The following is a 27,991-nucleotide window of genomic DNA, read 5'->3' as shown; positions in this document are numbered from 1 at the left end:
AGCTTTGCAAATTACATTTTTAGAAAATCACCTTCCCAGAACTAAGTTAGACACAGCAAGACTTCTGCAGTTAAGTGCTTTTAAGAGACCTACCTTTAACTCATTCATCAAGCTCTCTCTTCTTTCTTTCATTTTACTTATTTCCTTCTCATCCCAACGTCTAGCTTTAAATCTTAAATCACTTGATCCTCCAGAAATCACTCCAGATTTCAAAAATAAAGTTCCATCAAGAGCCACTGTCTGGAAGAAAATAAGGTATACCCAAATAAATCTGAAAAAAACCCAGCCACAACACCCCGTGCACTAGCAACCAAGATATGGCAGTTGAACAAGCAACAAGCACACTTGAGTTGGACTCAAATTTTTCTTTTCTCTTCCAAACCTGCTAACATGAGACATCTGAAGTAAAGAGAAATTCTGTTTTACTTTCTTCTGCTTCATTTGAAGTAAAGAGAAGTTCTGAATTTCAAGTAAAAATGACTTCATACCCACCTTCAACTAAAAGCTGTCTTAATCAAAATTTTAGGAAGTTTATTTTAGAAAGTTTATTACTAGTTTATTTTAGAAATAAAATACTGTGCGCCGCAATACAGACAGGAATAAGAAGAAAACTATAGGAAGCGACAGAGAAGCTTCCAGTCCTTAACATCATCTATATCTACAACCAAGAGATTCTGGCAGATATTTTAAATAATTTTGAAATAATTTCTTCAAAGAAAACCTTGCAAGATAAAGTCTGTATTTTTAAATCAGACAGCTTTAGAAGCAGGATTATCCAGCCCTCCTAGTCCTCTCACAAGGACCATACCAAGAACTATATTTGGACACTATCCTTTCATTTGCCTTTTCCTAGGACACTGCTTCAATTTACTACCAGAGGAAATCATAGCCATAGTGAAGTATGTAGTGCTTTGTTTCTGCGGGATTAGACAGCACAATACCAACTCTGTGTTTATCTGCAATACTCCAGCATGTTTACAGAAGAATTATTTAATGGCATCAAACACATATTGTTGCAATGAAAAGTGTATGCGACAAACTTCGGCTTCTTACTTTCAACCTCACTGGTCCATCAAATGCAAAGTGTTTTGCCTCCTTAACAGTTTCACAGATCAAGGCATTCCCACTCACAAACTGAATCACTTTCTTCAGTGGAGGAAACTGCGTTTGTACAACATCCACCATCATTTTAGCTCCTCTTATCTCCCTTAGCTTCTCGTTAATTGGTTTAACCTGTAAAGCAAACAAGCACTGTTTAGAATTCATGTAGTCACAGCAAAGCATGTCCAAATCTGAGTAGTCTGGGGACAGGACGTACAGGTCTACACAACACGGAGCTCAATCACTGCAAGACTAGAAACAGAACTGGGGTTTATGTTCTCTGGACATCAATGTCCTTCAATCTGTAACCTATTGCATTACTATTTACAATGCATTAAGATACTGTTGTATAAGCTATGCATCCCATCAAAGGACACCAGTGCATGGAGAATAAGGACACCAGTGCATGGAGAATAAACAAGAGAGTTCAAGATGTGTGTCCAGTTGCAAGGCTACCACCTTGCCCAGAGAAGCTGTGGCTTCCCATCCCTGCAAGTGTTCAAGGTCAAGGCATAGGAGCAACCTGGTTTAGTGGAAGGTATCCCTGCCCATGGCAGGGGTGGAACTAGATGAGTTTTAAGATCCATTCTAAACCAAACCAGTCTGTGACTCTATGATTCTTGGGGTCAAGGCGACATGGTCAGATAGCTCCGATAGCTAGAGCAGTGCCATGGAGGGATACAGGCTTTTTTGCAAGGACAGGTGGGGTGAGGACAAGGAGACGAAGCTGCCCTTTATGTGAGAGAACAGCTGGAATGCATGGATGTTTTCCTGTGGAAAGAAGATGAACCATTTAGGACCTCATAGGTACGGACTGAGGGGCCTGGTAAAGGTGACACTGCAATGGGCTACAGGCTACCTTATCAGGAAGGAAAAACGGATGAGGCTTTCAACACACAGCTAAAAGAACAACAAGAAAGGGCATAAACATTTCATGTCATTCCTGAGAAGCACTGATAACCAATTCCTTGCCCAAGAGACAGAGATGCTGGAAGGTGAGAACATGAGGTATACTAGACCTCATATTCAAAAGGGAGAGGCTTGTAGGGGATGGGAAAGCCAAAAGCAGCCCTGGCTGCAGTAAGCATAACACAGAAGAGTTCAGCATCCTGATAATAGACACCAGGGCAAAAGGCAAGTTCATAGCCCTGGACTTGGGCCTCTTCATGGAACAAGACCTCTAAATGAAGATAGGCCCAAGAATCCTGTTCAGTGTTCAAGGATCAGCTCCTCCAGTCTTAAGCGTTAACATACAAGCAAGAAAGAAGTCAGGCAAAAATGCCACAAGGTTAAACAATGAGCTCCTGGCAAAACTCAGATGCAAAAAGGAAACAAAGAAAAGGTGGAAGCAGGAACAGGTAGCCTCAAAGGAATCCAGAAGCACTGTCCAAGCATGCAAGTATGAGGTTAAAAAAAGTCATAACTCAGCTGAAACCAAATCTGACAAGGAATGTTGAAGAAACGGCATCTGTAAATACACTTTTGGCACTGTAAATATACAGTGACAAAGAAAAACTTAGGAAGATGCGACCTTGCTACTGAGTGAGGCAGGGCCCTTGGTGACACAGCATATAGAACAGACTGAGGTACTGAATTCTTTTCACCTCCCTCTTAACTTGCAAGACTAGCCTCTGGGAATCTAGGCAGAAGCACAAGGGGGAGTCTAGAACAAGGAATACATATTCTTGCAAGGAGAGGATCAGGTCAGGCAAACTTAAGCAAACTGGATGCATGTAAATGTGGAGGCCCTGGTGTGATGCAACCAGCAGAGCTGAAGGATGTCATTACTAGGTCACTTTCAACGCACTTTGAATGATCATGGCAACTAAAAGAGGAGCCTAAGGATTAGGGGAAAACAAGGGTCACTCCTGTGCTCAAGAAAGGGCAGTGAGGTTGAGCCAAGGAACCACAGGACAGTCAACCTCATGTTGATTGTGGAAATAGAGCAACTTATCCTACCAACCAGTTTCAGGCATATGAACACAAAATCTTGAAGAAGTAGTCAGCATGGATTCACCACATCAGTCATGCATAATCAACAGCCTGACAATAGAATTGATTGGCCTGGTGGACCAAGGGAGAACAGTGAATATTCTCTACTTAGACTTCAGAGAGGCTTCTAACACTGCCTCCCCTAAGATCGTGGAGAAGCTGATGAAACAGGGTCTGGATGAACAGTGAGGTGCACTGAACACTGTCAGAACAGACAAGCCCACAGGGTGGTAACTGGTAGCACAGTTAGAGGCCAGTGGGTAGCCATGCCAATAATGGGATTGATCCTGTTTAACCTCTTCAATTAATTATCTGGATGATGAGGAAGAATGTACCCTCAGCATTTGCTGATCACAAAAAACTGGAGGAATGGCTAATATGCCAGGTGGTCACGCTGCCATCCAGAGGGACCTCAGCTGGCTGGCAAAGTGGGCCAACAGGAGCCTCATGAAATTCACTTCCCAAGTCCTATGCCTTAGCATTTAATCCAATTTTAGTTGAGTCAGTATTGAGACTTACAAGTGTATTAGCTTCCTGATGACAGGAGAAAGAAAAACATACTTACATCGAGGTAATCCAAAGCAAGGAAAGTTTCAGGTTCAGCTCGTTCTTGTTTTAGAAACCGAATGCAATCTTTTGCTGTTTTTTCAGTGGCAACAACAATAGCAGTCATGTATTTGCTGAATACCTTGGTAACAGCAAGCTGGTATTTTTTATGAATAGGATGACACAGGTCAAGCAATCTTCCAAACTGAAGATTAAAACACAGAGAGATATTAATAGTTTAGATATCAAAAATGTTTCTGAATACGAGATATATTTCTCCTCTTACTGCTTCAGTATTACTTATCACCAGCTGCACTCACTCACAACAGCTGTACATCAGAAAAACCAGAAATCATAGCAGTCATCAACCCAGCTTATAAAGTATGCCTTCAGAATCTAAAAGGATCTAGTTTTTTTCTCTAAGGTTACAGGTACATAACAATGTTTTTCCGAGAATCTCTCCTACACTTCTAGAAGCATGACAGAATGACAAAGTGAGCTGACCTTGCTTTCTGGAGAGTAGGAAAGTAACACTAAGTAAGATCTTAAAATGACAACAACATCTTAGATAAATAAACCTGTTACCTGCAAAATGGCAGCAAGAGGTACCATTCCAGTTTCAACCCAAAAAAGAAGCATGAAATGAGTAAAAACTACTTTTCCTGTAATGTATATAGTCCAAATAATGAAGTCTCTTGTGATGCGTCAAAGTAACACATTCAGAGAGAAAATTATAGTTCTTTGTTGTACATTATAAGCATGTTTTAACAGAACAGAAGCTGTAAGATAGATGTAGGAGCTAAACATTTAGAAGCTGTCTGCCATTTTTGCCCATGAAATCCAGAAAACCGACAAATATTTCCTTCAGTTCTGCCAGCAGACCAGCGTCTTGACCCTTCTATCCTAAAACTGGGATTTAGGTTGCGTTCACTCATCTGGAAGTAGTACACCCAAGCATTAAGAAGCAGCTCAGAAACAACTATGCTGCCTCAGTATGCTGGTGTTGGGAAAGCTACTGCAGGAGCAAGGGTACTGAAGCAGGCAGCACTAAGCCTTCCTTTAACAGGATAGTTTATGTTATGGATTGGACTTCTCATTTTTGTTAGAAGTCATCCTATCACTAAGTACTCTCAAATTTGCAGTCCCTATAGAAAAATGACAGAATATTCCTCAACATCAACCTTCCCTAAGCCAATAAGGCATCACCATCTGATCCAGTTCTTTTCCAACACTGATATAAAACAAGAAGCGAGCAAAAAGCGATAAGCCAATCACGTATTTGATTTTTTTTTTGCACCATCTTGCTAACTAGGAGGAAAAAAAACCCAAAAAACTGAAAACATTTTACTTTTAACGTTCTAAAGGCAACACTTGAAAGTTGAGGAAACATTAAAAAAAGACTTGCACATTTCAAATGACTATGTATATCAAAAGGGACCAATTACTCTAAGTCATACTCAGACCAACTATTTAATTGACTATATTTATTAAAAATTTCTTATTTGAAATGGCTTTCAGTGTTGGAGTCTATCTTTTTGATGCCACTAAAGAGATGTAAAGACACTTCATAAACCAGTTACTGTCTACTGACAATTCAGAATCAATAGACAAAATCCTTAATGGTAATACTGAAGTGTAATTTGAGGGAAATATGTAAAACATCCTAACTTATAATCAAAGACAGTATAAAAATTGTCTTTCAGAAGCAATATTTATTCCAGAATAAATGGTCTCATGGTTAACCTCCTCATTAATTTGTTCAAAATAACAAAGTCAAAAAGGAGGACACAACAAAACCAAATAAGGAAAAAATGAATTAAACACCACTAAATCACACAAGAGAACAAAATCACTATTTAATGTGAGCAGAAAACCCTTTGTGAAAAAATAATGACAGTATATGCTCCCATTCTTCCAGTAGTACACTCAAGCAAGAACAAAATTTAAAAGGATATTCCAGATTGTCCAATTTATTCCAGATGTTTACTTAGTCTAATGCAGAACTTCTAAGTCTTAACTCTAAAATAAAGCACACAAATGACGCCATTCCATTACCACAGAATCTGGATATAGCCTTTTTAGACTCTCCAGGATCTCTGCTCTCATCTGCTCACGCCTTCCTTCATGGTAATCAATTTTAGCATTCTGCAGTTCATCAACTACTTTGTTCAAGTCCTTGTTCACTTCAGCCATTTGTATTGTTGCATTCTCAATTTCCTTAGCCAGCACTTCCTCCTGCTGTTTTTTTTCTGTTAACGATGCCCTTTAAACAGGGGCAAAAATAAAAAGCAACTCACAATTTCATTTATACACACTTTCCGTATAAATTAAGGTCATTCTGCAGTCACCTAACTTCACAAGGAATAAATATCAGGCAGAAGACAAGACCCAGGAGGCAAGAACCGAGCTGTGCTAATACACAACATAAATATTAATGCTTTCTAGAGCAGCACAACTACAAAACTGTCCTGTTTTCTTGCTGAGAATTTGTCCAATAATAGCCCGACATCCACAGTAACATAACTTGTGAGAAATCAGAATTCTAGAACTGATTCAAACAAAATATGGATTGGTCATCATACTTCCTACTCTATTTTGGCAGCTAAAGTGATTGAAATATTAAGTAAAATCAGTAAGAATTCTAGTTCTTATTAAAGTCTCAAAGAATATAATGAGAAAGAAATAGAATAATTAGAAGGAAATAGAAAATTGCTATACTTTGAAAATTATTAATACCCAAGAAATCCAGTTAACTTTTAATTTTTACACATACGTGCATATTTTAACATATTCTTCCAACTTCTCTACACGTTTTTCATGCTCTTCTATCTGTTCCACAGTCTGCTTTATGGTTTCCTATGTAGTCACAAATAGAATAAATTAAACCAGAGCAAAGTGACAGTTATAAGATACACAGCTCTACATTCAGAATTAGAACTGAGATAGATATTTTCTTTTTTATTGCTACTTCATGGTGAAGTAACAGCATCTCTTTTGCAACAGTAGGTGCCAAGGTGCACCTGAACAAATCATATAGGGAAATTGTCTTACTAAGGCCATTATTAGATTTTCCATGTTTAGCTTCAGTTTAGGGAAAGCCTCTTCAGCACACAGAATCATGACACCAACAAATTTAAAAAACTTCAAACAAAGAGCCAGGAAATTATAGGTCTTGAAAGAGAAGAAAGGCTATTCTTGGCCCTACATCAACAGCTTTTTCCCAAGAAGTTGAGTTTCCAAAATGACACAAAAAATTGTAGTAAAAAACCTCCACCAATGGTAAAACAACAATTTTCAATCACTCGAATTTATTAAAAACACATTAACTGAGGCAAGTGGAGAAGAAAAAATAATACTGCTACCTACACAGTTTATTAAGCCTTAATTTAACTCCTGAACTCCTTGTGACCTTTTAAATAGTTCTAGGGATGGAGAGTTAACCTCTTCTTGCACCCACTACAATGTCTGTATATTCACATTTCATGCACTCTTAAGTATTTCTTATTCCTTTCTCAACAATAAAAGGGGACTTGCTCAATTTAAGAAGCACAGGCAACAGAATTTATTTCACTTCCAGACACTAAATACATTTTCCTGGTAACTAGTAGTTAATAAAGAAATATTATTTTATGAAGAAAAAATGGATGTAGGAGTATTATCTCAGCTATTATGGTAAGGATAAATTCATATCCTCATAAACATGGAGTAAAATACAGACTTCTCCATAGAAGCAAGTTTATATGTTCAAGATTGACACATTTGGAACTCTTATAGCTCATAAAAATCTCAGATGATACATTTTTAATTTTTCTGAACAGCAGCCTCCCTCAAACTTGACTCTAACTAAATGCTGAAGAAATGCATGCTGCCTCTCTAATTTCTTAGTAGGTGACAAAAATGCAAGTTAGCAGAGGCCAAAATAAACCCAAACAAAAAAAACAACCAGGAAACCCAACACCCAACAGGACAAGGTTTCCAGCAAAACAGAAATCATCAGCTGAGCTTCTGCCCTTTTTACTTCTATCAGAAGCAAACATCAGGCATGGTAACCAAGCCAGAGTGAAAAATATATGTGTTTTATTGTTACGTTTTAATCTGCAATGATAAAAGATAATCAGAATCAAAATTACTGCAACTCTATTCACACAAAAAAGCTGCCTCTGAAGTGCACGAGAAGAGTGGACACTAAAGTTTTCCAGCTACAACACATTCTTACACACAACTGACCTTAAAACCACCTCAGCAAAAAGGCAGCTGCAATCAAAATACACCTATGCAGGGTGTGGGTGTCATACACACATATACAACGGCAGTGGGACACCTCAGGAAGACTACACTTACAAAACCAGAAAATGGAGACAGTTAAGCCAATGTTCTGAGTAACTGTAAAACATCAGAGCCAAAGCTTTCAAAGCCAAATCCTTGGTGTGGGCCCATGCAAATGATTTCTGAACAAATTTAGAGGCCATTTTGCTAAACCTGCTGCAACATGGAAACTGAGTTAACACGCGCAAAGTACCTCTTCTGCTGAGGACTTCATTACACCAAAGCACTGAATGCATTTATATAGACAGTTAAACCAGAGAGAATGGCAGAGATGTTTTTTGCCTGAAAACCTAATTTTAGTTTGATAGATACCACAATTTCATTTTTCTTCCTGCGATTAAGTTTCAGCCTTTCTTGATCTCCTTTATCCTCCCAACGAAGTTTTTCCAGCTGCTGGGCTAGTGTAGCCACTTTCTTTCTTGCAATTTCCTTTAGCTCTTTGTACCGCTCTAACTGCACAAAAAGAAATTAAAAAAAAATTCACTCCCTCCTTGCAAAGTGAGAAGCCTCATGTTATTACAGGTTTAAGTAACTTTACCTACCTTAATTTTATGAAAACTACCCAATTCTCCAGAAGACTCTTCTAGCTACTTATTGCCTTATAACAAGCTGTAATTTTTTTTAGAGAAAGATTCAATCCAACTTTACACCTAATAGCTCTCGCCTACAGTATTTTTTTAGCCTTTTTTATTACTTTGATTGTTCAAGGAAGCTTATAGTTCTTCCCATTCAATGTGAAGGTTGACACTAAGTTTTTGCATAGCCCAAAGTTAGCGCAGTATTTTCAGCATTCTCATGTTATTAAAAAAATTCATATAGTAAATGAAATGTAAGTATTTTAAATCTAAGTGATGACTAACTGACCAAATGCCTCTACAGTGCAGTGCAGAAAGAGTCACAACCTAAGGTTCTTCATTAATTGACCAGAAATTATTCTAAGGAGCAGACAGTAGAAAGAAAGCTACCATGTAGTTTTACAAACATTTGTGGTCATATGGTTGCAAATAGAGCTTCTTCTGAAGTGAATTTACTATTAAGAGATGTAGCCCTTTCCTTCTCAAATGAGCTACCCCAGTTTCAGACTCAGACTCACAGCAGATGTACTTACACTACCAGGTCTGGTTTACCTTTTTGTCTTCATTGGTTTTCCCTAACTGATACCTCAGATGACATCCAGTTCTTAAAAATCACTCACCCTGAGACCCCGACAAATGTTTTCTGTCCTATCCTCCCACAATGTACCATGTGTCTAAATAAAACACAGTATTTTGGTTTTGTTTGAGTTCAAGGGCAAAAAAAATCACTAAAAATCACAGGTTATTGGTGAAATAAGTTTCCATGTAATCAGGAATATTTTTGGACTTCTCTAGTAAACAGTACTTTGGGGCCTCCTGGTTTACCTGACTTTCTCCCAGGTCAATCTCTGCTGCTCTCTCCCTTCTCTCTTCTTCAATTTTCTCCTCAAATGATCTCCATGCCTTCTCAATGTCATTCAATTCTGTCTCTAGCTCTTCTATGTTCTGCTTTTCCTTACCACACAACTTCTCCTTGTCTCTTAGACTCTTGTTAGACATTTCTACTTTCTTTATTTGGTAGGATGTGTTTTCCTTTGCTTTTATATAGAGGGCTCTCTGCTGAACCAGTGATGCTTCCAGAGTCCTAAAAAACAAAACCAGAAACAAACCCAAAACAACCAATACCAACAAGAAACAGCCAAAACAACAAAGCCACAGGAAAAGGAGAGGGAAGACAGAAAAGACACCCTCTCCCTTTGTTGACCACATATGCAAAGTCTTAAACTGTAAGGTTGAGGACTACACTGTGGGTATGCCCACAAAGGATTTTTTTTTAATATCCAGTGAAAGTAGTAATTTAAGAAGTGAAACTAAAACCTAATAGTAAATAAGTATTTATATAATGAAATATGTATCTAGGCATAGTAGAGGAGGTAGAAACCATTTCTGGATTTTAGTTTAGTGAACTGTTAGGAACTGACTTACATAGCACTGGGCTATCACCCAAATTTCTACCAGGAAATGCCAAGCCTAATGCCATACCACCTGTCAAGCAACTCCCAGTGCAGATAATACTTTATTCAACTATCATGGACTCTCACTGGAAAACCTACTTCATTTCTTTTTCCATGTGCTGCTGGTCCCTGTTTAGTATCCCAAACATTTTTTTCTTGACTTTAAAAGAATCTTCTGCTGTAGAAAGAGACTCCTTCTTGATATAAGCCTCCATATTCTTTTCATCCAAATTGCTTTTCAGAAAGTCAATTTGTTTTTCATTGTGATAAAGCTGAAAAAGCTGCAGCTGTATCCTTTCTTCATCCAGTTCCTTGATCAGCATCTGGTAATGCTCTGCCTACCAACATTAAAATTTAATTTATAAAAACTATTTTCCATCATTAGTTGTCTAATTTCAAGGCCAAAGTGATGTAAGATGACGTACAAGTAGCTGTAATTCCAGTAATGGTCACTAATCATAAAATGTACATATTTAAGTCAATACCTAGGTTAGGTTAATTATACTGGCAAGCATATACTTTCTTTGATTTAGATTACATGTATTTCTCCACCTTTTCAAACAAAATAAATTATTATATAGTATACTGAAAAAAACTACTACACTAAAACCAAGAGAAATTTGTGGGTTTGCTTTGTCAGCTTGCTGTGCTTTTTTAAATACTACTGAAGTTCACAAGACATGCAAAATCTGGCAACTTAGCATGAAAAAAATGGACTAACTTGAAGTTACCTCCTCTTTTTCTATCTTTGCTTGTTTGCGTTCTGCTGCCACACCTTTTTTCCTGTTATAATTAAACTGTGCATCCTCTTCTGCCTGCTGCATTTTCTTCTTCTTTTGTTCATACTCTTCAGCATATTCCCATGAATTACTAATTTGTTCAAAAAGTTGAGTTCTCTCCTTCGGCTTCTTCATTGCAATTGATTCTACTGTTCCCTAAAGCAAAATTGAAAATAATTAAATTATGCAGCACTGTAGATCATTCTGATGCCCTATGAATTTAAGAGCATGTAGTGGAGATTGACCTCTGTATATATGGACAGTGAGCACAGTTGGTGGAAATGAATCTAGATTCAAACTCAAGGAAAAATTTAGTGCCAAAATGACGATCACCTAGCCACTTGGGTTTCTATAAATGTTTCTGTAAGAGGGAAAATTCCATTCTTCCTTAGGAATTTTTGTCAGCAACTCTAAGGAAGATGGTTTTGTGAAATGTATTATTCAACAAAAGCTTAAGGCCTATGTCACTAAATTCTTGGAAACTAGTAGCTGAATAGAATTTTCAACACCTCAATCTTTACAAAAAATTCTTACACTTTCATGTGTCTTTACTAACAGGAGTGTTTTAAGATTAAATTACTTTTTCCTAGCACTCCTACAATTAAATACACTAAGCATTTGTACAGACCCACACTTTTCTCTATATTGTGAATAACAGAAGCACTCATCTTCTTCCAGATTAGCTTTCTCACCAGCACAGGAATGTAAATAAAAACCCCGTTATTTTGTAGTCCTGTAGCTCTTGGCAAGGTCAGGACAAAAGAAGTTGCCTCTTAGCTGGCTAACAGTGCTCTCAATTTGTAGACAATACTCAACTGTGTATTCTACAAAATAACCTAAGAACCTTTTGTTTTCTTTTGAAAGTCCCTTAAATGCTCACCTGAAAAACAAGGCAATTCCTGGCCTTGACAAGAATGCCTATTTTTTCAAGTTCAGATATGTATGCAGACCGGCTGACAGACTTGTCATTGAAAAGAAACTCAGAACAACTACCTAAAGGAGGAATGGGGAAAAAATTAGTGCTGAAAATGGCTACAACAAAAAATTGATGGAAAATAATTAAACTAGTGGAATAATTTAACTGAGAAATTTTCTCAAAGAACACAGATTTGAATTACTCATTTAATCCTTTCAGTAATTTATTTTTTTCTGTTTGAAAACTCTAACTTTAGTACCTTCTAAAGGAACTGACAGTTACGGTGCTTACATCTGCAGAAAGGTGTCAGACCCCACTTCCTAGAGAAAATCATCACCTACAGACCCCAAGGACATATTTAAAGACATACTGAGCAAAGAACTTGCAATAACTTGTTTAATTTTTTAACTGATTAACCCCCCATTTGTTGTTTTTTTTTCATTCACACCACTACTAAAATGCTAAACAAAGACTATACTAATCTGCCCAACTATGAATATTGGGCATCTGAAATTCCAAATTGGGAACTACTACCTACCACGGATAACTCTTGAAAATGTTTTTTCTTCCCCATCTTCCTCACAATATACTATCTTCACACTAGCTGTAGAAGAAACAGGTTTTCCAACATGTGCTCCATGAATAAGTTCTCGAACACTTTTAACTCGTAAATTTGCTATCTTTTCACACATCGCGAAGCTAACAGCATCCATTATGTTAGATTTTCCTTAAAAAGTAAAAAAAAAAAAATTAATTTTTGACATGACATAAACGGTAGCACTTTATTAAAAATTGAAAGACCTGAAGAATTGCCAAATTATTTTTAAATGCTAATTACGTATTTTTTTTATTATTTTAGCAAGAAATTCTTAGTTGTGAGGGTGATGAGATGGCGGCACCTGGAAAAAGTATCATAATTACAATACAGAACAGTGGAGATAGGACAACAAAGAGTGTGATAACAACGCTAAACATACTCAACTTACATTCATAGATCTTACTTCAACCAGGTAAGCGAGGAAACTACAGGGTCTAGAAATCTGAATTATAAATTAAATCATTAACAGACTGGGGAAACTAAAGCGAGTGTTAAGCCCATCCCTGTTGCTGTGTCAAGAACAGCCCTCACCTCCTATCACTTTGACAAACAGACATAAAACCCCCTTTGTTGAATAGAGCTTTCTGGAGCGGAAATCAAACTTTAACAATTCCCAGCACCTTCATCACAAGGCGCCGCACCCACAAAGCCCGGCTGTGCGAACCCGACTTCCCCAAGCCGCCATTTCGCAGAGCCGCTCTCCCTTCCCGAAGGAAGGGGAGCAAAACCCACCGACTCCATCAAGAAGTAAGTTTTCACTGGTACAGCGCGGAGCACTAAAATAAAATTGTCTTTATGCGGTCTCTGCAAGCTGGGGTGGCTAAGGCAAGGTATGGTGTTTGCAAACTAGGCTTTTTGCTGAAGCTGGAAAGCACCAAATCAACTCGAAATTAAAATTCCATCAAGGCCCTCTCTCCCACCTGTTCTTGCCCCTCTATGCCGGAAAAATCTACGCTTGCAGCTAAGAACTACAGAGCAGGTGCCTCCAATGCTTCATTAGTGCTGCCACCCCTTCAGGTGCACACGAGGAGATTTTCAGCAGGTCCGTGACGCTAAATCCCACCAAACGGAGCCCTTAATGTCGACAGCTCATGGAACAGCTGCCCCCCACCCACACTACCTGATCCATTGGGCCCGATGATGCAGTTGAACCTCATGAAGGGGCCGATAACCACCTGCCCCCTCCAAGACTTAAAGTCCTTCACCACCAGGAGCTTCAGGTAACCCATCCCCGCGGGGAGCCGGGAGCAGGAGCTCCTCAACTCCCTCAAAAAGTCCACGAGGGTGTTTCACCAGTTCATCTACCGGCAGAAAGACACCGCCACCCAGCAGCCCTCTTGCACACCAGCACAGCCTCGAAGCGACGGGCACTGCCGCCCCGCCCTCACAGCCTGCGCGCCTCGTGCGGCGGCCCCGCCCCGCCGCCCCGCCGTGCATCGCGACGGGCCGGGGTGGGCGGCTGGTCACTGCCGCTCCCGTCCCATCGCGACGGGCCGCGGTGTGCGGCTGGTCACTGCCGCTCCCGTCCCATCGCGACGGGCCGGGGTGGGCGGCTGGCCACTGCCGCTCCCGTTCCCATCGCCACGGGCCGCGGTGTGCGGCTGGTCACTGCCGCTCCCGTCCCATCGCGACGGGCCGGGGTGGGCGGCTGGTCGCTGCCGCTCCCGTTCCCATCGCCACGGGCCGCGGTGTGCGGCTGGTCACTGCCGCTCCCGTTCCCATCGCCACGGGCTGCGGTTTGTGGCTACTGCCGCTCCCGTTTCCATCGCGACGAGCCGCTGCCTGTGGCTGGCCGCTGTCGCTCCCGTTCCCATCGCCACGGGTCGCGGTTTGTGACTGGCCACTGCCGCTCCCGTTCCCATCGCGACGGGCCGTGCTGTGTCCCGGCTCAACGCCGCCGTAGCTCCCGGCCACCGCTCTCCCTCCGGTCCCGCTGTCCGCTCCCGGCGCCATGAGCGGGCTGGGGCCGCAGCGGGAGCTGGAGGAGGCCGCTGCCCTGGAGCGCCGGCGGCGGCGGGAGCTGCTGCGGCGGGGCCGCATCTTCAACGCACGGATCCGCACCATAGGGGTGAGGGCGGGCAGGAAGGGAGGGAAGGCGCCTTGCCCCCCGCCCTCCCAGGAGTTGTGAGGAGAACGGCTTAACGTGGGGGCGAACCCAGAGCGGGGCAGGGAGGGAAGGGGCGGCTGATCCAGACCGGGCGGGCCAGCAGTGGTACCGCAGTGAGCCCTCCTCAGGTGTGTGCGTGAGGGGGGGCAAGCAGGAAGGGAGGGTATAGAGGCAACTTTCAGAGTCGCGCTTAAAGTTACTGATGGAAGAAATCACAGAATATTGAGGGTTGGATGGGACCTATGAAGATCACTCACTCCAACCACCCCCCCCCCAAGGCAGGGTGGGCCATAGCAGGTGACACAGGAACATGACCAGGTGGGTTTGGAATATGTTCAGGGGGAAAGACTCCCGTGACCTCCCTGGGCAGCTGTTCGGTGCTCTGCCACCCTCGATGGAAAGAGGCTCTTCCCCCTGCTGAGGCAGAACTCACTGGGGTTTACTTTATAGCCATTGCTTCTCGTGTGTACCTGTGCCCCATTGCTCTGGATTCAAGGGCAAGGTGTCATTGTCCCCTGAGAGCACAGAGAAACCAAGGCCTGTGTTTTATCTCTGTGTAGGAGTATTTTGAGGAAAGCCAAGAGCTTCCAGTCACCTCATGTAATGTGGCTGAAACAAGTAATTGTTTTTTAGCTCTCTGCTCTGTGATACTGTCCTTATCTGCTTGGATCTTTCTAGAATTGATGCTGTGAGAGGTTTGCTGCTGTAAGTGTCCTGCAATTAGTCCGCATTTTGCATCAAACAAAACAGGACAGATCCATCCTTGTTTGTGTGTAGCCTCTGAGCTTTCCTAGCCCAGCTATTAGGGCTGGAGGCTTCACTTAACTTGGCAATTTTATGCAGAAAGAAAATCTGATATGATTTTTTGGGTACTAAAAGACTTTAATACTAGAAAATAACAAACAGCAAGTCAAACTGTTTGTAATAATTGAACCGGGAAAGATGGTACAGGGAGGCTTGCTCCATGCACAAGGACAATGGCAAAAAGCAGGTGTTAGGGCATGTCAGGAGTATTTATAAACTTGGAGGAGTGGAAGGAATTAGGGTGGAGTTGAGGGGGAAGGTCCAATAGGGAAGGCGATTAGGAATATCAAAATTATTTCAGCAAAAAGGAACCAATGATAATAAGGGAAGCAGAGAACTTTCTGGTAATTATCAGCATACTAGAACTGGAAGATTCTGGGGGTGGTTTTTTACTCACCACTATTGCAAGGGTTTTCCCTTAAGATGTGGTCATCTGTACTTACATTGGACCTAATCCCAGAATTGTGTCAGATTTTTCTTGGTGTGGATGTGTAAATGTAATGTAAACACTCTTCTGGCTAGGGGATTTTCTCTAGAGTTTACTCTGCAGTCTGCATCCTGAATGTCAGGGAATAATGTGGTCTATTTGACTTTGGATGCAATAGTATATTGAATCTCCCTGTGGCATTTTCAAATGCCCACATTAGGATTTTATGAATCTGCACAGAGGGAAGAGTGCTGTGAGGTGATTTCATTGAACTGGTAGAATTGCAACAGATGTCAATTGGAACCTCTTTTCTTAGATACAGAAACATATCTCAAGTCAGTGGAAAAATACCTTCACCTTATCTCTGACAGGGCCTTGAATTTTTTCTTGTCACTCTTATGCAAGAGTCGTAGGTGCAGAGCAATTAGCTGTTCCCACTCACTCAATGTGACAAGTGTGTTCACCTGGTACAGCATCCTGACACATACCAACAATATACTGAAGTGCCCAACAACATACTTAAGTGGAAGGAGCTAGTAACATTTTTTAGCAGTTGTGTGATAGGTTAGGCTACTTGAAATTTCTTCATCAGAAAACATTTTTTTTTTTTTAATACATGGGTTTTTCTAGAGCCTTAAAAATGAAGTGCAATAAATTCTCAGTTAATTAAATAGCAGACAACTAATATATCCTGGTGGGTTTTATTGAGCCATACTGGAGTACACCATCCGAAAGTTTTACCCAAATACTTTTGTAGAATTGACTTGTTTTGTAGAACTGACTCAGGCAGGTTTTAACAGATTTACTTACATTAGACTAACATCTAAAATGAAGCAGAGCTCATCTGGAGAATTTTGATTAACAGTTCATATTGATTTAACATCATTCGATGTACCTGAACAATTATGCTGACAGAAGGGACTTTTCTTATGCTTTGAAGTTAGGCCAGGTCTGAACTGTAAAGAGCCAGGAAATTCATACAGAGATATTCTATATCAGTATTTCTGTGTGGTTTTAAGATTGTTTGCTTTTGTTTTCTGACCAGTTTACCTGAGTTGCAGTCGCTGAGAAAATTTAAAAATCAAGACAGTATTTGACTTAGAAACCAGAAATCCTAAAGCAGGGTGTGAATATTTTAAAAACATGGAGGTGATATACTGGAAAGCAGAATGGGAACCCAGATTATTTTTTTCCTTGATTATTTCTAGTTTTATTATTGCTTTGACTTCTGTTTGTATCTGTTTTGTCATATGAGTAATAAAAATGTAAGATAATGTCCTCTTCAGTTACAGATTGAAGAATTTATCCTCAGTAAATCAATGATTTTTCTAAAGAGTTCAGATGAGTAATGCAAATGAAATACTACTTTCATTTTGCATGTAAACTTTACAGATAAATAGAACCAGTTTAGAAATAAGCTGCCTCAAACTGTTCGTAAATTTCTTATTTAAACACTGCAAAGTGAAGCTGGTAGTTTTATGTGACTGGGAATGTCTGGTTTTGGAATGTTTTTGTGTTGAGTGAAAGTGTTTTGAAGAGGACTGCCAATAGTGTAACACAAGTCTATTCACTGACCTACCTCTATTATTGCCAGAACACTAAGAACTTGTATTGAATTTCTCTTAACAGAATTTCCTGTAGTTATCTTGTCAGCTTGGCTTTCCCAATGAGACCTCTGAAAGAGTTGATATTTAGTGCCCACAACACTATTGTTTTTGGAGGATAGAATTCTTGATGGTTTCACCCTTGTTTACAGACTTACCTCTTTGCCTGATTGCTACTGTCAGTTGTCCATCACAGCACTAACCATGTGTATTTTTAGCCATGATCTGTTTCTGTTTTCATTGGAATAGGTTTTAGACAAAGACTATTAAAATTGTTTACCTGATTCTTGAAAATTTGTCACTGTATTTTTTGACAAAATTTTTTAAGCAGCTTGATAGTAAAAGACCCATAAAGATATAAAATCCCTGCTTCTGCCTATTAATTTGCCACCAAATGTGGGGCCACATTCTTTTGCCTAAAATGGAGGTCATCCCATTTGATGATGTGGTCTATATTGTCCTTTGCTGATGTCCCACTTACCATGGATGTGGATGTTCTGTACCATATCTGTCAGCTCATCACAGATCATGTACCCTGTAGTGCATTTTGGCAACCATGTGACTCTCTCTGATAAGACATTTCCATTCCATTCTTATGGTGAACCCTTTGTATTTTTTCCAATTTGAATTATTGCAAATTCCTGCCATTTCTTCTGTTAAAATACTTGGCTGCTTTATAAATGAAAGCAGAACAATAAAATAAAATTGCCAGCTGTTATGGAGAAAACATATTATGTGCAGTGCATATTTATATTTATAGCTTTATGTATCATGTAAATGTGGTGTTTTCATCTGATTAGGTGCAAGAGCATATCTATCATTATTTAAAACAAAGCAAACAAACAAGAATGTTGTTTTGTTTGACCTACATTAGTAATGTGTATATATTCTGTTGCTAGTGGGGTTATATCTATTGTGTGCAACTGTGAGTCAGTGTAGCTTGACAATACCTGTTTTAATTTTTCAAACACAGTATTTCCTAAAGAGGTTTTTTTTTTTTTTTTTTCATTTTAATAGATTGATAAAGATGCATTGGATGCACAGGTCAAGGAGAGGAAAATTCAAGAAGCAACTGAAAAAGCAGAACATGAAAGATTTGGTATATTCCTAGATACTGTGATATTTCTGTGAATAGTTAAATGTTTTAAACCACTTCCTGCTTTCTTTTGTCCCATCATCTATTCCCTAAATTCAGTCCTCCAGTTTATGTCCTATTTATATTCATATATCTACATTGCATTGCTATCTTAAGATTTATATTCACAGGATTAAACTGGGATACTAATAGGCCAGAATTTTTAGTGTTTTCTTTTAAAAGGTATTGATGAATAGCATAATTTAAAAATCTGAATATGGAGCAGGATTGAAAAAAATATTATTTACCACTGTCCTTTTCAGTGTAGTAGTGGCTAATCTGTTTTACTTGCTTTCTTGTAGAGTGAGCTTATCTTCTGTCTAGCCATTCTTCCATAGAACATATAGATTCTGTAGAATCCTCTCTAGATTGTTATTGCTGGAAGCATGAGTCATGTAAGGTGATAAGAGGAGCCATTGCTGATCAGAACTCACAGCCACAAAAATATTTCATGCCATGCCCTGACCTCAAACCCTTTGTGGTATTCTACACTTGGCATGCTTTCCTGTGCTATCAGGTGAAAAGATCCCACATGAGCATGAGCTCTCTGCCTCAGGAGGAGCTAAAATGGAGCCAGTTTCCATGCTGTGCTTCTATTACAGCTGCTTGTGATTTTCCTGGCTGGAAAATACACCTGTCAGGGTCTGACTCTTGGAAAGCTACCAGCAGCAGTGTGGAATCTGGCAAAAGAGGAAATTCTTTTTTCTAGCAAATTATTTAAAATAACTAAAACAGCTGGTTGGGTGAGAGTTTTGTTGTTTGTTTTTTCTTAAAAATGCTGTAATTTATTTAGGTTCAATTAAATGGGCAGGAGCTCTTTAGCTGTTCAAAACTTAATGCCAGCCAATGATTTTAGTGCTATGAGTAGAAAAAAGCTGTAGTTGTAAACTAATAGTAAATAGGAACAATTGGTTTACTGTACATTTCTTGTGTTCCTGCAGGTTTTCACCAAACTACAGATTATAGTTCTAGTACTTATTATTGTATGTGTTTCATATGCATGTATTTCATCGTAATATTAATAAAATGATTTATACCTAAAAAGCTGAAAATATTTAATAAGTAAATATTACTAATATTAGAGTGTTTGCTGGGCTGGTACTTACGGATCAAATACTCAAGGCATAACAGTTTGAAGATTTAGACTCTGTTTATTCATCCTGAAAAATCTTATTTTCACCTTATATGTGCACTCCAATGACTCTTGCACCTCTAAGAGTTGTGGTTTCATTATGTTCATTTTTGTCTAGCTCATGATATGAAGAAAAACGACAAGCTCATGTGTCTGTTGGAAGAACGACAGAAAAATGAAATCAAAGACTTGAATAGGGCTCTCGTTGAATTTCAGAAGAATTTTCAGAAACCAGAAACAAGACGTGAATTTGACCTGAATGATCCACAAGCCCTAAAGAAAGACAGACCTGCTCGAGTTTCAGACGATGATCCTCGGTGTTCTATATCTGGCATGCAAAAGTTTATGGGTGAAGACTTAAACTATGATCAGAGGATGAAGTTTCAAAAGGAGCAGTTAAGGGAGTGGTCTCTTCAGCAACAGAAAGACTGGAAAAATGCATTAGCTGACCAAAAATTGGCAGGTAACAAAAAAGAGAATGTAGTTTTAATCTTCTTTTTCTGAAGTTCTGATGTATCTGATGAAAATATGGTATACCCTATTGTATATTTAACTTCTAGAAATATTAGAGTGGTTTTTATTTATAAGCTCTAATGTATTCACTATTTCTCTTTGGAAATCTCTATTTCATAACATGTGATTGTGATATCACCCAGGTTTCATTTCTGGTTTATGCCTCCAGTTGGCATGCTTACTTCATCAGGCCAAACTGTCCAATCTGTACTGTCCTAGAGCAGAAAAAATAATACTGATTTTTCTTTCCCAACTTGTCGTGAAACATTATTTTCTGCAGTACTTAACATACTTCTTTCATTTTAACACTTAACTGTTTAGACAAGATAGGTAGAATATTAAACAGGTAGGTAAGATAGGTAATAGATCAATGAGTCACCTGAAATCCCAAGATGGACAGCTTTGATGGTAAGGTTTGGAAATAGTTATTTAACCTACTGTATCTGTAGCTCCCCTCTGCCTCTTCCCCAGGTGAACTCATATGGCACATCGTGTTCATGAATATTGACTAAATTTCATTTTAATCTAATTTAGATGATCTTTATGACAAGTTCAGGGTCGAACTTGACCGAAAGATTATGGAGGAACAAAAAAAAGAAGAGGAAAGCAGGCGTGCAGTTTGTACAGCTACTAAAAATTTCAATAGAATCCAGGTAAATTAATAATAAGTTGGTTTGTCGTTCTTTTAGAAAGCGTGGAGACAGAGAAGGAAACTAAGATGCAAAAAATCACAATGAACAGTGATATTGTCACAGGAGTTTCTTAGCAGCTGACTTTGAAGGTTGTTTCAGCTTGTAACAAGATAAATTTTATGCAGTTTACCAAGTAAACAATGGATTTGTTGTAAATTTGCTTTAAATGTATGTAGTTGTATCAAAATAAACCACATTAGAATTACCACATGCTGGACAACCAGGGCATCAGCCCAGCCAGCCAGGGTTTGTGACAGGCAGGTCTTGCTTGACCCACCTGGTCTCCTAGGACAGAGTGACCCCCTCAGTGGAGTCAGCCTGCCTGACCTTTAGGAAAGCCTTTGACACTTTTCCACAGCATTTTCCTCATGGCTTGGACAGGGATGCACACTGTTCAGTGGGTAAAAGACTGGCTGGATGTCTGGGCCCAGAGAGTGGAGGGGAATGGAGCTGGGGCCAGGCACTAGTGGTGTACCCAAGGCTCACTGAAAAAAAAAAAAAAAAAAAAAAAAGGCTGAACTAGGGGTCAGCTTTTTAGCATCTTCAACAATGACCTGGACCAGGGGATCGAAGCACTGTGTATATGGTACCAAGTCTTCTGGAAGGTAGGAAGGCTCTGCAGAGGGATCTGGACAGGCTGGAATAATGGGCCTAGGCCAGTGGTCTGAGTTTCAACAAGGCCAAGTTCTGAATTTTGCACTTGGGTCACAACAACCCCTTACAGCTCTGAGAGGGAGACAGTGGCTGGAAAGTGCCTGAGAGGAAAGGCCCTGGGGTGCTGGTGATAATGGCTGAACATGAGCCAGCTATGCCCAGGTAGGCAAGAGACCAGTGGCACCTGGCCTGCATTAGAAGTAGTGAAACCAGCAAGACTTTGACTGGACAAGATAAATCTGATGTTTTTAGCTGAGTTTAAAATCTTTCTTGTCGTTAATCGTGGTATAGTAGTGTGATGTGCATGGCTATGCATTGAGCTGGGAGTTTCCTCCAGTAAGATTCTCAGGCAGCTTGGAAATTTTATGCTCTCCCTCTCAAAAGAGAAGTCCGAGTTACAGTGTCAAAGTGCCTTGATCTGTTGCTAGATCACAGTGGAGTGACATTAAGAAAGTGATCTAAATAATAATTGCACATTTTGAGCTTTAAGGCCAGCAATTACGTGAGATCTATTCAAAATTATTTTCTGTAAAATGTGATGTACTCTGGAGCTTTTTCCAAACTACAAATAATTGCTCGATTCATAGTATTAATAAGAGAAAAGTACATAGCCAGATGTTCTGATTCAGTGTTCCAGAAATACTAAATGATTGAATATCTTTGGGCATTTGATCTTAAAAATTGTCATGTCATAGTTTCTTTCAGGTACTTATTGACTCTTCTTGAGGAAAAAAACCACCAATTCAGGAAAATACATTTTGAATTTAAAACATTTCTTTAACCTTCTGGTAAAAGTTCTACTCACTAACATCCGAGATGGAAAATGGCCTTTCATTCCTGCTGTATTATTCCATGTTGATGATGATTCCTAGATCTGAAGTTGATGTTTGTCACATGAATCTTGATTTGCCTGGAGTTTTACATTTGTGTAAAAGGCATTTATTTTTTTGCTCTATAGTTGATGTTCCTGTTGGGTCTAGACGATTCTAAATAGAGGTTTTTAGCATCGTTCAAGTTGAATTGTGGCTTAGCTAATGTATCATTTTTAAAAATTAATTAATCTTTTATTGCTTTCTTTGCACATCAAATGCTTCTGTTATTTTATGGAAACCACAAGGTTGTTTTTAGCCAAGGAATTTATTAATCTAGGATATGGTACTTAGTTGCTGTTTCTTCTGCCCCATCACTGACAGGTGGTTTTCCATGTTTGCAAACACAAGTCAGTCACTGGCAGTCTTCTGGCCTGATGTTAGGGACAACCACTGTTATCCAAACTCAAAGTCTGTAACTACAAATATAGAGATAATTCCAGTTTTGCAGTCTCCTCTGGTAGCACAGACCACCCTGCTTGCTCAGTTAACAAGTTCTCACACGTGTCTGCAGTCCTGTCATTCTCAGTTTTTTTTATCTTCTAGTTCCTCTGCTTACTTATGTTCTACTTTACCTTATATGCACAGAAGACTTCACCTGCTCTTTCTTAATGGAAAACCTTTCCATTTTCATTTGTCCTGATCTATTTTGCCAATGTGTATTGCCAGTGAACTACTGATCAGCAAAGAAAGTACGAGCTGTTCTACTTAAGTGAATATGCTCAAGGCAGTGAATATTTTTAATAGCACATCTTGGTCAAAGTGGAGACAGAATTACCTACTGATCTGTTGAAATCAGAATAGATGTGTAAGGAGAGACAGGTCTGGCAGCCTATGCTCTGTGTGCCCTAGTAAGCAGGAGGTTTTCTGTCCTCTGTCCACTGGAAGTTGGAACCAGGCATTGTTCCAGATAGATTAGTTTATGCATTACAGAAGGATGAGACAGTATTAGAAATGGAAGATGCATAGCATTATCATTCTACTTCAAATTAGTTTACTTAGTCTAATTCTTCTTTGAGAGAATTATGTTCAGTAAGACCATTATATTTTGTTTCGGAGTATTGTAAGGGGAAAATTTCCTTTGAATAGGAGACTATGCCTTGTAGTGAACATTAGGAACAGTGATTTCCATAGAAAATGCATACTCTGATATCCAGTATTTCAGATACATTCACGTAATATGAGTCAAGTTTGCATTTTGTATCAGCAAACAGAATCAAGGCTGCATCGTCGGACTTTAATTGGACATCTCTTGTCTGTCTGTTTTGAGGGCTTACCCATGCTCTTCACCTAGGTTCAGTATGTAACATATAAATCAAGACTAGTGATTCCAGATTGTAAATTTTTATTGTAAATTTCTTCCATATTCTGTCTGTCTGCCAAATATATACTGGTTATTTACTTGGGGATAAATGTGGAATTTTTTTAACTTAATTCTGTGTTTTCTTATGAAACAAAGAGGTTTTTTCCCCCAGTTTACTTGCTGTATGTGAATGACAACATTAAAGAATTGTTTGATATTAGGCTTTTGATCTTGGCCAATAAGACAATGATCACAGTATTTGTATATGATGCTTTTGACAGCTGTATGCAGGTTGGAAAGACATCTGTTATGATGTGTCAACATTTTTACATCCATTGGAAAAAATATCACCTCTCTCTTTCCATTAAATTTAGGCTGCTGAACTAGATCATAAAAATGAATTGGAAAAGGCTCAAAAAATAAAAGATGACATGGATGAAATTACCTGCCTCCTTCGAGGAGACTTCCTTTCTGAAAACCCTGACCAAGCAATCGGTCCCTGGGGTAAACATAATGTGCTTGTGGATCGATGGAAGGGAATGACTCGGGAGCAGCGGTTGGCAATTCGTGAATTTCAAAAGGAGCAAGCTCTGGAGAATCTGGTATTTAAGCTCACATGCGTTTTCATGCATTTTCTGTTTTCTTGGTTGTAATAATACTATGGACAATGTTTGTAGAAGAATACCATTCTTTGCTGTGGACATGCCAATGTGTGACTGGGTTTTCCATTGATCTGCATTTCACCCAAACTTTAATTGGTCTAACTGAACTTAGTACATCTGAAAGCACCTGGGAGATGTTGTGGAGTAGGCTGGAGCCCTGGACTTGGACTGGGAGGAAGGTTGCCGAGGAGCCCGGGGCCAAGGGGATCTTAGGCCATGGTCCATGATGGTCCAGCTGAACAGCAAAGTCCTGCCCAGCCCAAGACCCAGGCTTCATGGTGCAGTTCAGGACCTGAGAGAGCACAAGCTGTCTGCAAGGAGTGGGCTGCTCCATAGGAGAAGAAGATCCAGGAGCTAAAGGGGAACGCAGGGCAAGCCAAAGCAGTATTCTCATGCTCAAGGATAATCAAGCAAGGCAAATAGAGCAGGTCCAGTGACCTTGCTTATGCATATTTGAGAGGCCTAAATGTTCATTAAAGAATGTAATGGACTTTCATTTCTACCATCCCACACAACTATGAGCCATACTGTGAATTAGAATTTCAGTGGTAATAGTTGCTGCTCTGGAGGTATAAGAAGCAGGCAGTCAAAATGAAGACATCTAGTCTGCTATGAAGTCAAGAGTGTCCAGGTTTAGATATTGTGAAGTAGGAAGGGGCTTGCCTCTTTCAGTGCAGAGGCTACACGGCTAAATGACATGGCATGACAGCTGAAGAATAATATTTGATTTTATCTTTTAGTCCTTACAATACCGTAGGCTATACTATATCTTACTGTTATTAAGCTGAAGGTAGAATTGTCATTTTCCTGCCTCTCCTATTACTCTGAAATGAACTCATTCAAGTCATTAGGCTGGCTGAGAATGAATACAACCAAGAAAAGTAAGGTTTTTTTGCAGGCCTGATTTTTTTTATTCTGTTCAGTGGGGTGTCAGACAAGAAGTGAAGCAGAGGAAAAAACCAGTTTCTACTCACATGGTGTTTGTGGCTCCCCTATTATACTGAATTAGCCATATGATAATCCATACTGATGTCTATGCACTTCTTGCCTTAAGAAGTTTCAACTCCTGCTAACAAGAGGAATAATTTTAAAAATCTGTCTTGCTGCTGTGGGTTTTTACAGAGAGAAAGGAATAGCTCTTTCATTGGCCGTTTCTTGCTTCTGCCTGGTTTAGAAATCCTTGCTCCTTTCTCCCGATTTCAAATGCTACCCCTAATGTTCAATAAAGGCAAGCAAGTTTGTTTGGATGAACTTACCCATGAGGTTTTATATACAGTTCCATCTTTGAAAGAGAGAAAATGAAGCCTTTTTCTCACTCCTGTAGAGAGTAAGAGAGCAGGAACGCCAAAGAGATGCTGAATGGGACAGGCAACGTCTACAGGCTGCAAGAGCCCAGTTGCTTTGGGAGCGGCACCAGCAGCGGCAGAATCAGGAGCAGCGCCGAGGTTTAGATGTCTTGAACGCAGCGCTCTCTCAGGAGCAAAAAGCAAGGTAAGTACCAAACCAGCATTGTTCAAATAAAAACACCTCCTTATCATTATTAACCCAATAGCTTGGCTTTCAAAGAGCTTTTTTTACTTGTTCTGTTTGTAACTTTTTAAATGCATTTGTTACAAGTTCATGCTTTTTAAAAAAAACAACAATTAACCTGAAGTGAGTTTTCCAGTATTGTTTAATCAGTCACCAAAGAGTAGGTCTTGAGTGTTACTGACTGACATGAATGAATTAGGATCTGGAATTCTTAAAAGCATTCCACTGATAACAGACCGTTTATATAGATGGCAAAATAATGTATAAATGTAATTAGCTATGCAGAAAATTATATTCTCAGGTGAAAAACAGTGCACGTTTCTTTAATTTATCTTAGTTTTCTGAAGCAAAAAAGGATGAACTGCCAGTAGAGCTGCCAGTTTCTGGTAGCTCAGGGTTAAGCTAGGAACACAAACAGCATTTCTGTTATGAACTAGCTGATTCTTTAATAACCACTGGATGTGTCTTGATGGGCAGTTCTTGTGTCTGCTGTTGTGGGAAAGGAGAAAGATAATACAAACAAGAAAAGAAAAACAAATGTAATGGTTTGGTGTTCTATTTTTCCAGTTCCTTTTTTTTTTTTTTTTTTTTTTTTGGGGGTGGGGGGCATGAATACAGAATCACAGAATAGGCAGAGTTGGAAGGGACCTCAAGTTTGGCTCTTAAATGAATGGTCCATATGGGGATTGAACCTGTGACCTTTGCAATATTCGTTCATACACACTATCTGCAAATGAATTTCCAATACATGATGCATTCTTCTTATGGAAACAAAAGTTTGGAATTGTTTTAATTCAGGCTTTTATACTGTTGAGTCTTTTTGAGGGATATTTCAGGAAGAAAAAACCTAAGTTTGTTATATTGAGGTGTGGCATGTATTTTGCAGAACAAGTTCTAGTTACATTAAGTTCCATTTCTAATAATTTTTGAACATTTATGGGTGCTAATGCATTACATCTTTTTTAGGTTTCTCAGGCTGCTTCTGAATAATAGCAAGAAAACACTAATGGCTTTCTAAAAATTTTATTTATTTCTAGGAACATTTATCTTAAAGAGGAAGAATATTCAAATATTCCAACAGATGAGTTTTATGCACAGTTTAATACCACCACCCGGTGACAATCTGGATTAATCAACCTGAATTATACAGAAGTATGTAGACACATTAAAATTTTCAGTTGAGCAATTCCACATTTTATTGTTTTTATCTGTTCCCTGCCATGTTTAAACACTGCACTCAAACTAAAGGACGGTCTGGTAGGCCAGATCTGTTCTAAGAAAAGAAAAACAGTTGTAATGATTTTTAAACATGATTGTTGTTCTGAAAGAGCTAGTAGATTAAGTAGTAGGTTGTTTGACTCTTGTGTCTCAGGCTTAGCTGTAATATTTACATTATTCATTCCTATAGGAATCAATTTCTGCAAAGAAATGTGAATTTTAACTGCAGCGCTACTTTATGCAACTTGGCCAGAGGGGAATGTTGCCTCCCATAGTGATGCACTTCTCTGGGAGGGAAGAAAGGTGGCCTAGACTGAAAATTTTGGGTTGCTTTGTTTGTGGTTTGTTTTTGGGTTTTTTGTTTTGGATTTTCTTAAAGCAAAAAAAACCCAACCAGGCACTAAGGCAAGAAAAAAGGAAGAAGTAATCAAGTTAGTCAGAAACATTGCTTTTATTTTGTGAACAGTGGGAGTAGGGAGATAAGAGTTCAATAGTCATCAAGGTATTTAGTGCACTGAGGCATGGCACTTAACAAAATGTGTGTTAGAGTTAGTCTGGAAAAGCAGGGGGGGAAGGTATTCCTACATACACCCCCACACTTTGGAAATAACGGAGGAGGTTTCAGGTAATGTGCAGCTGAAGGAGAGTGGGGACAATTCACAGGTGTTATGGAAGAGGGGTGAAAAAGCAAGTGTGCACCAAACAAAGTCAAGGAAAAAATCTCAGCTTGTGCAGAGTAATTCAGGGAACCCGTGTACTTCCTGTCTTCATGGTGACCATATTGGCTTAGCAATTAAAGTGCCAGTCACTGACATTCAAAACATGGGCAAGCACAACACAGAGGAAGAAAATACAGAGAAGCAGTGTAGGAAACTAAGTGCATAAGGGAAATGGATGGTGGAGCTAACAAGGAAATGAAATCCAGAAGAGAGAGAGCTGACATGGAAAGGACTGCAAAAAGGGTTAGAAGACTAACCCTAGGAATCAGAAGATCTTAAAGAGAAGAAAAAATGAATCAGATGAGAGATTCAGCTAAGAAGCCAAGACTGCTAAT

General features: G+C 39.4%; 2 protein-coding genes across 3 annotated transcripts in view; one reads left to right on the top strand and one right to left on the bottom strand.

Moving 5' to 3' along the window:
• LOC116995874 (structural maintenance of chromosomes protein 1B-like) overlaps positions 1–13,613 on the bottom strand; it is a 28,772-nt gene extending 15,159 nt beyond the window's left edge. Inside the window, exons 1-12 of the mRNA XM_033058950.1 lie at positions 13,408–13,613; positions 12,228–12,416; positions 11,654–11,766; positions 10,726–10,929; positions 10,094–10,332; positions 9,366–9,624; positions 8,278–8,418; positions 6,413–6,495; positions 5,695–5,902; positions 3,659–3,844; positions 1,054–1,233; positions 94–240 (exon numbers count right to left, since the gene is read on the bottom strand). Coding sequence (XP_032914841.1) covers positions 94–240; positions 1,054–1,233; positions 3,659–3,844; positions 5,695–5,902; positions 6,413–6,495; positions 8,278–8,418; positions 9,366–9,624; positions 10,094–10,332; positions 10,726–10,929; positions 11,654–11,766; positions 12,228–12,416; positions 13,408–13,516 — 2,058 coding nt within the window. The 5' untranslated portion in view covers positions 13,517–13,613. The remainder of the gene's footprint in view (positions 1–93; positions 241–1,053; positions 1,234–3,658; positions 3,845–5,694; positions 5,903–6,412; positions 6,496–8,277; positions 8,419–9,365; positions 9,625–10,093; positions 10,333–10,725; positions 10,930–11,653; positions 11,767–12,227; positions 12,417–13,407) is intronic.
• Positions 13,614–14,223: 610 nt separating this feature from the next.
• On the top strand, positions 14,224–27,327 carry LOC116994869 (RIB43A-like with coiled-coils protein 2). Of its 2 annotated transcripts, XM_033056813.1 has the most exons (7): positions 14,224–14,355; positions 18,247–18,328; positions 19,615–19,959; positions 20,544–20,662; positions 23,902–24,129; positions 25,514–25,680; positions 26,757–27,327. In XM_033056813.1, exons 1-7 carry the CDS (start codon positions 14,239–14,241, stop codon positions 26,836–26,838), a joined length of 1,140 nt encoding a protein of 379 aa, XP_032912704.1. In that variant the 5' UTR covers positions 14,224–14,238; the 3' UTR covers positions 26,839–27,327. The 2 variants fall into 2 exon arrangements, with proteins under 2 accessions (XP_032912704.1, XP_032912705.1); XM_033056814.1 differs by lacking the exon at positions 18,247–18,328 and having other exon boundaries at positions 14,282–14,355.
• Positions 27,328–27,991: the final 664 nt, after the last annotated feature.

The sequence above is a fragment of the Catharus ustulatus genome, chromosome 4, assembly GCF_009819885.2.
Source record: "Catharus ustulatus isolate bCatUst1 chromosome 4, bCatUst1.pri.v2, whole genome shotgun sequence".
In the NCBI taxonomy this organism is placed as follows: domain Eukaryota; kingdom Metazoa; phylum Chordata; class Aves; order Passeriformes; family Turdidae; genus Catharus; species Catharus ustulatus.
The sequence above is the reverse complement of the archived record's forward strand: the minus strand, read 5'-3'. Positions and strand labels throughout refer to the sequence as shown.

Excerpts from the sequence above, each read along its gene's own strand:
- LOC116994869 (XM_033056813.1), top strand. The coding sequence starts at position 14,239 with ATGAGCGGGCTGGGGCCGCAGCGGGAGCTGGAGGAGGCCGCTGCCCTG. Across the intron at positions 20,663-23,901 it reads AAAATTTCAATAGAATCCAG|GCTGCTGAACTAGATCATAA; the intron begins GTAAATTAATAA and ends CATTAAATTTAG. Across the intron at positions 24,130-25,513 it reads AGCAAGCTCTGGAGAATCTG|AGAGTAAGAGAGCAGGAACG; the intron begins GTATTTAAGCTC and ends TCACTCCTGTAG.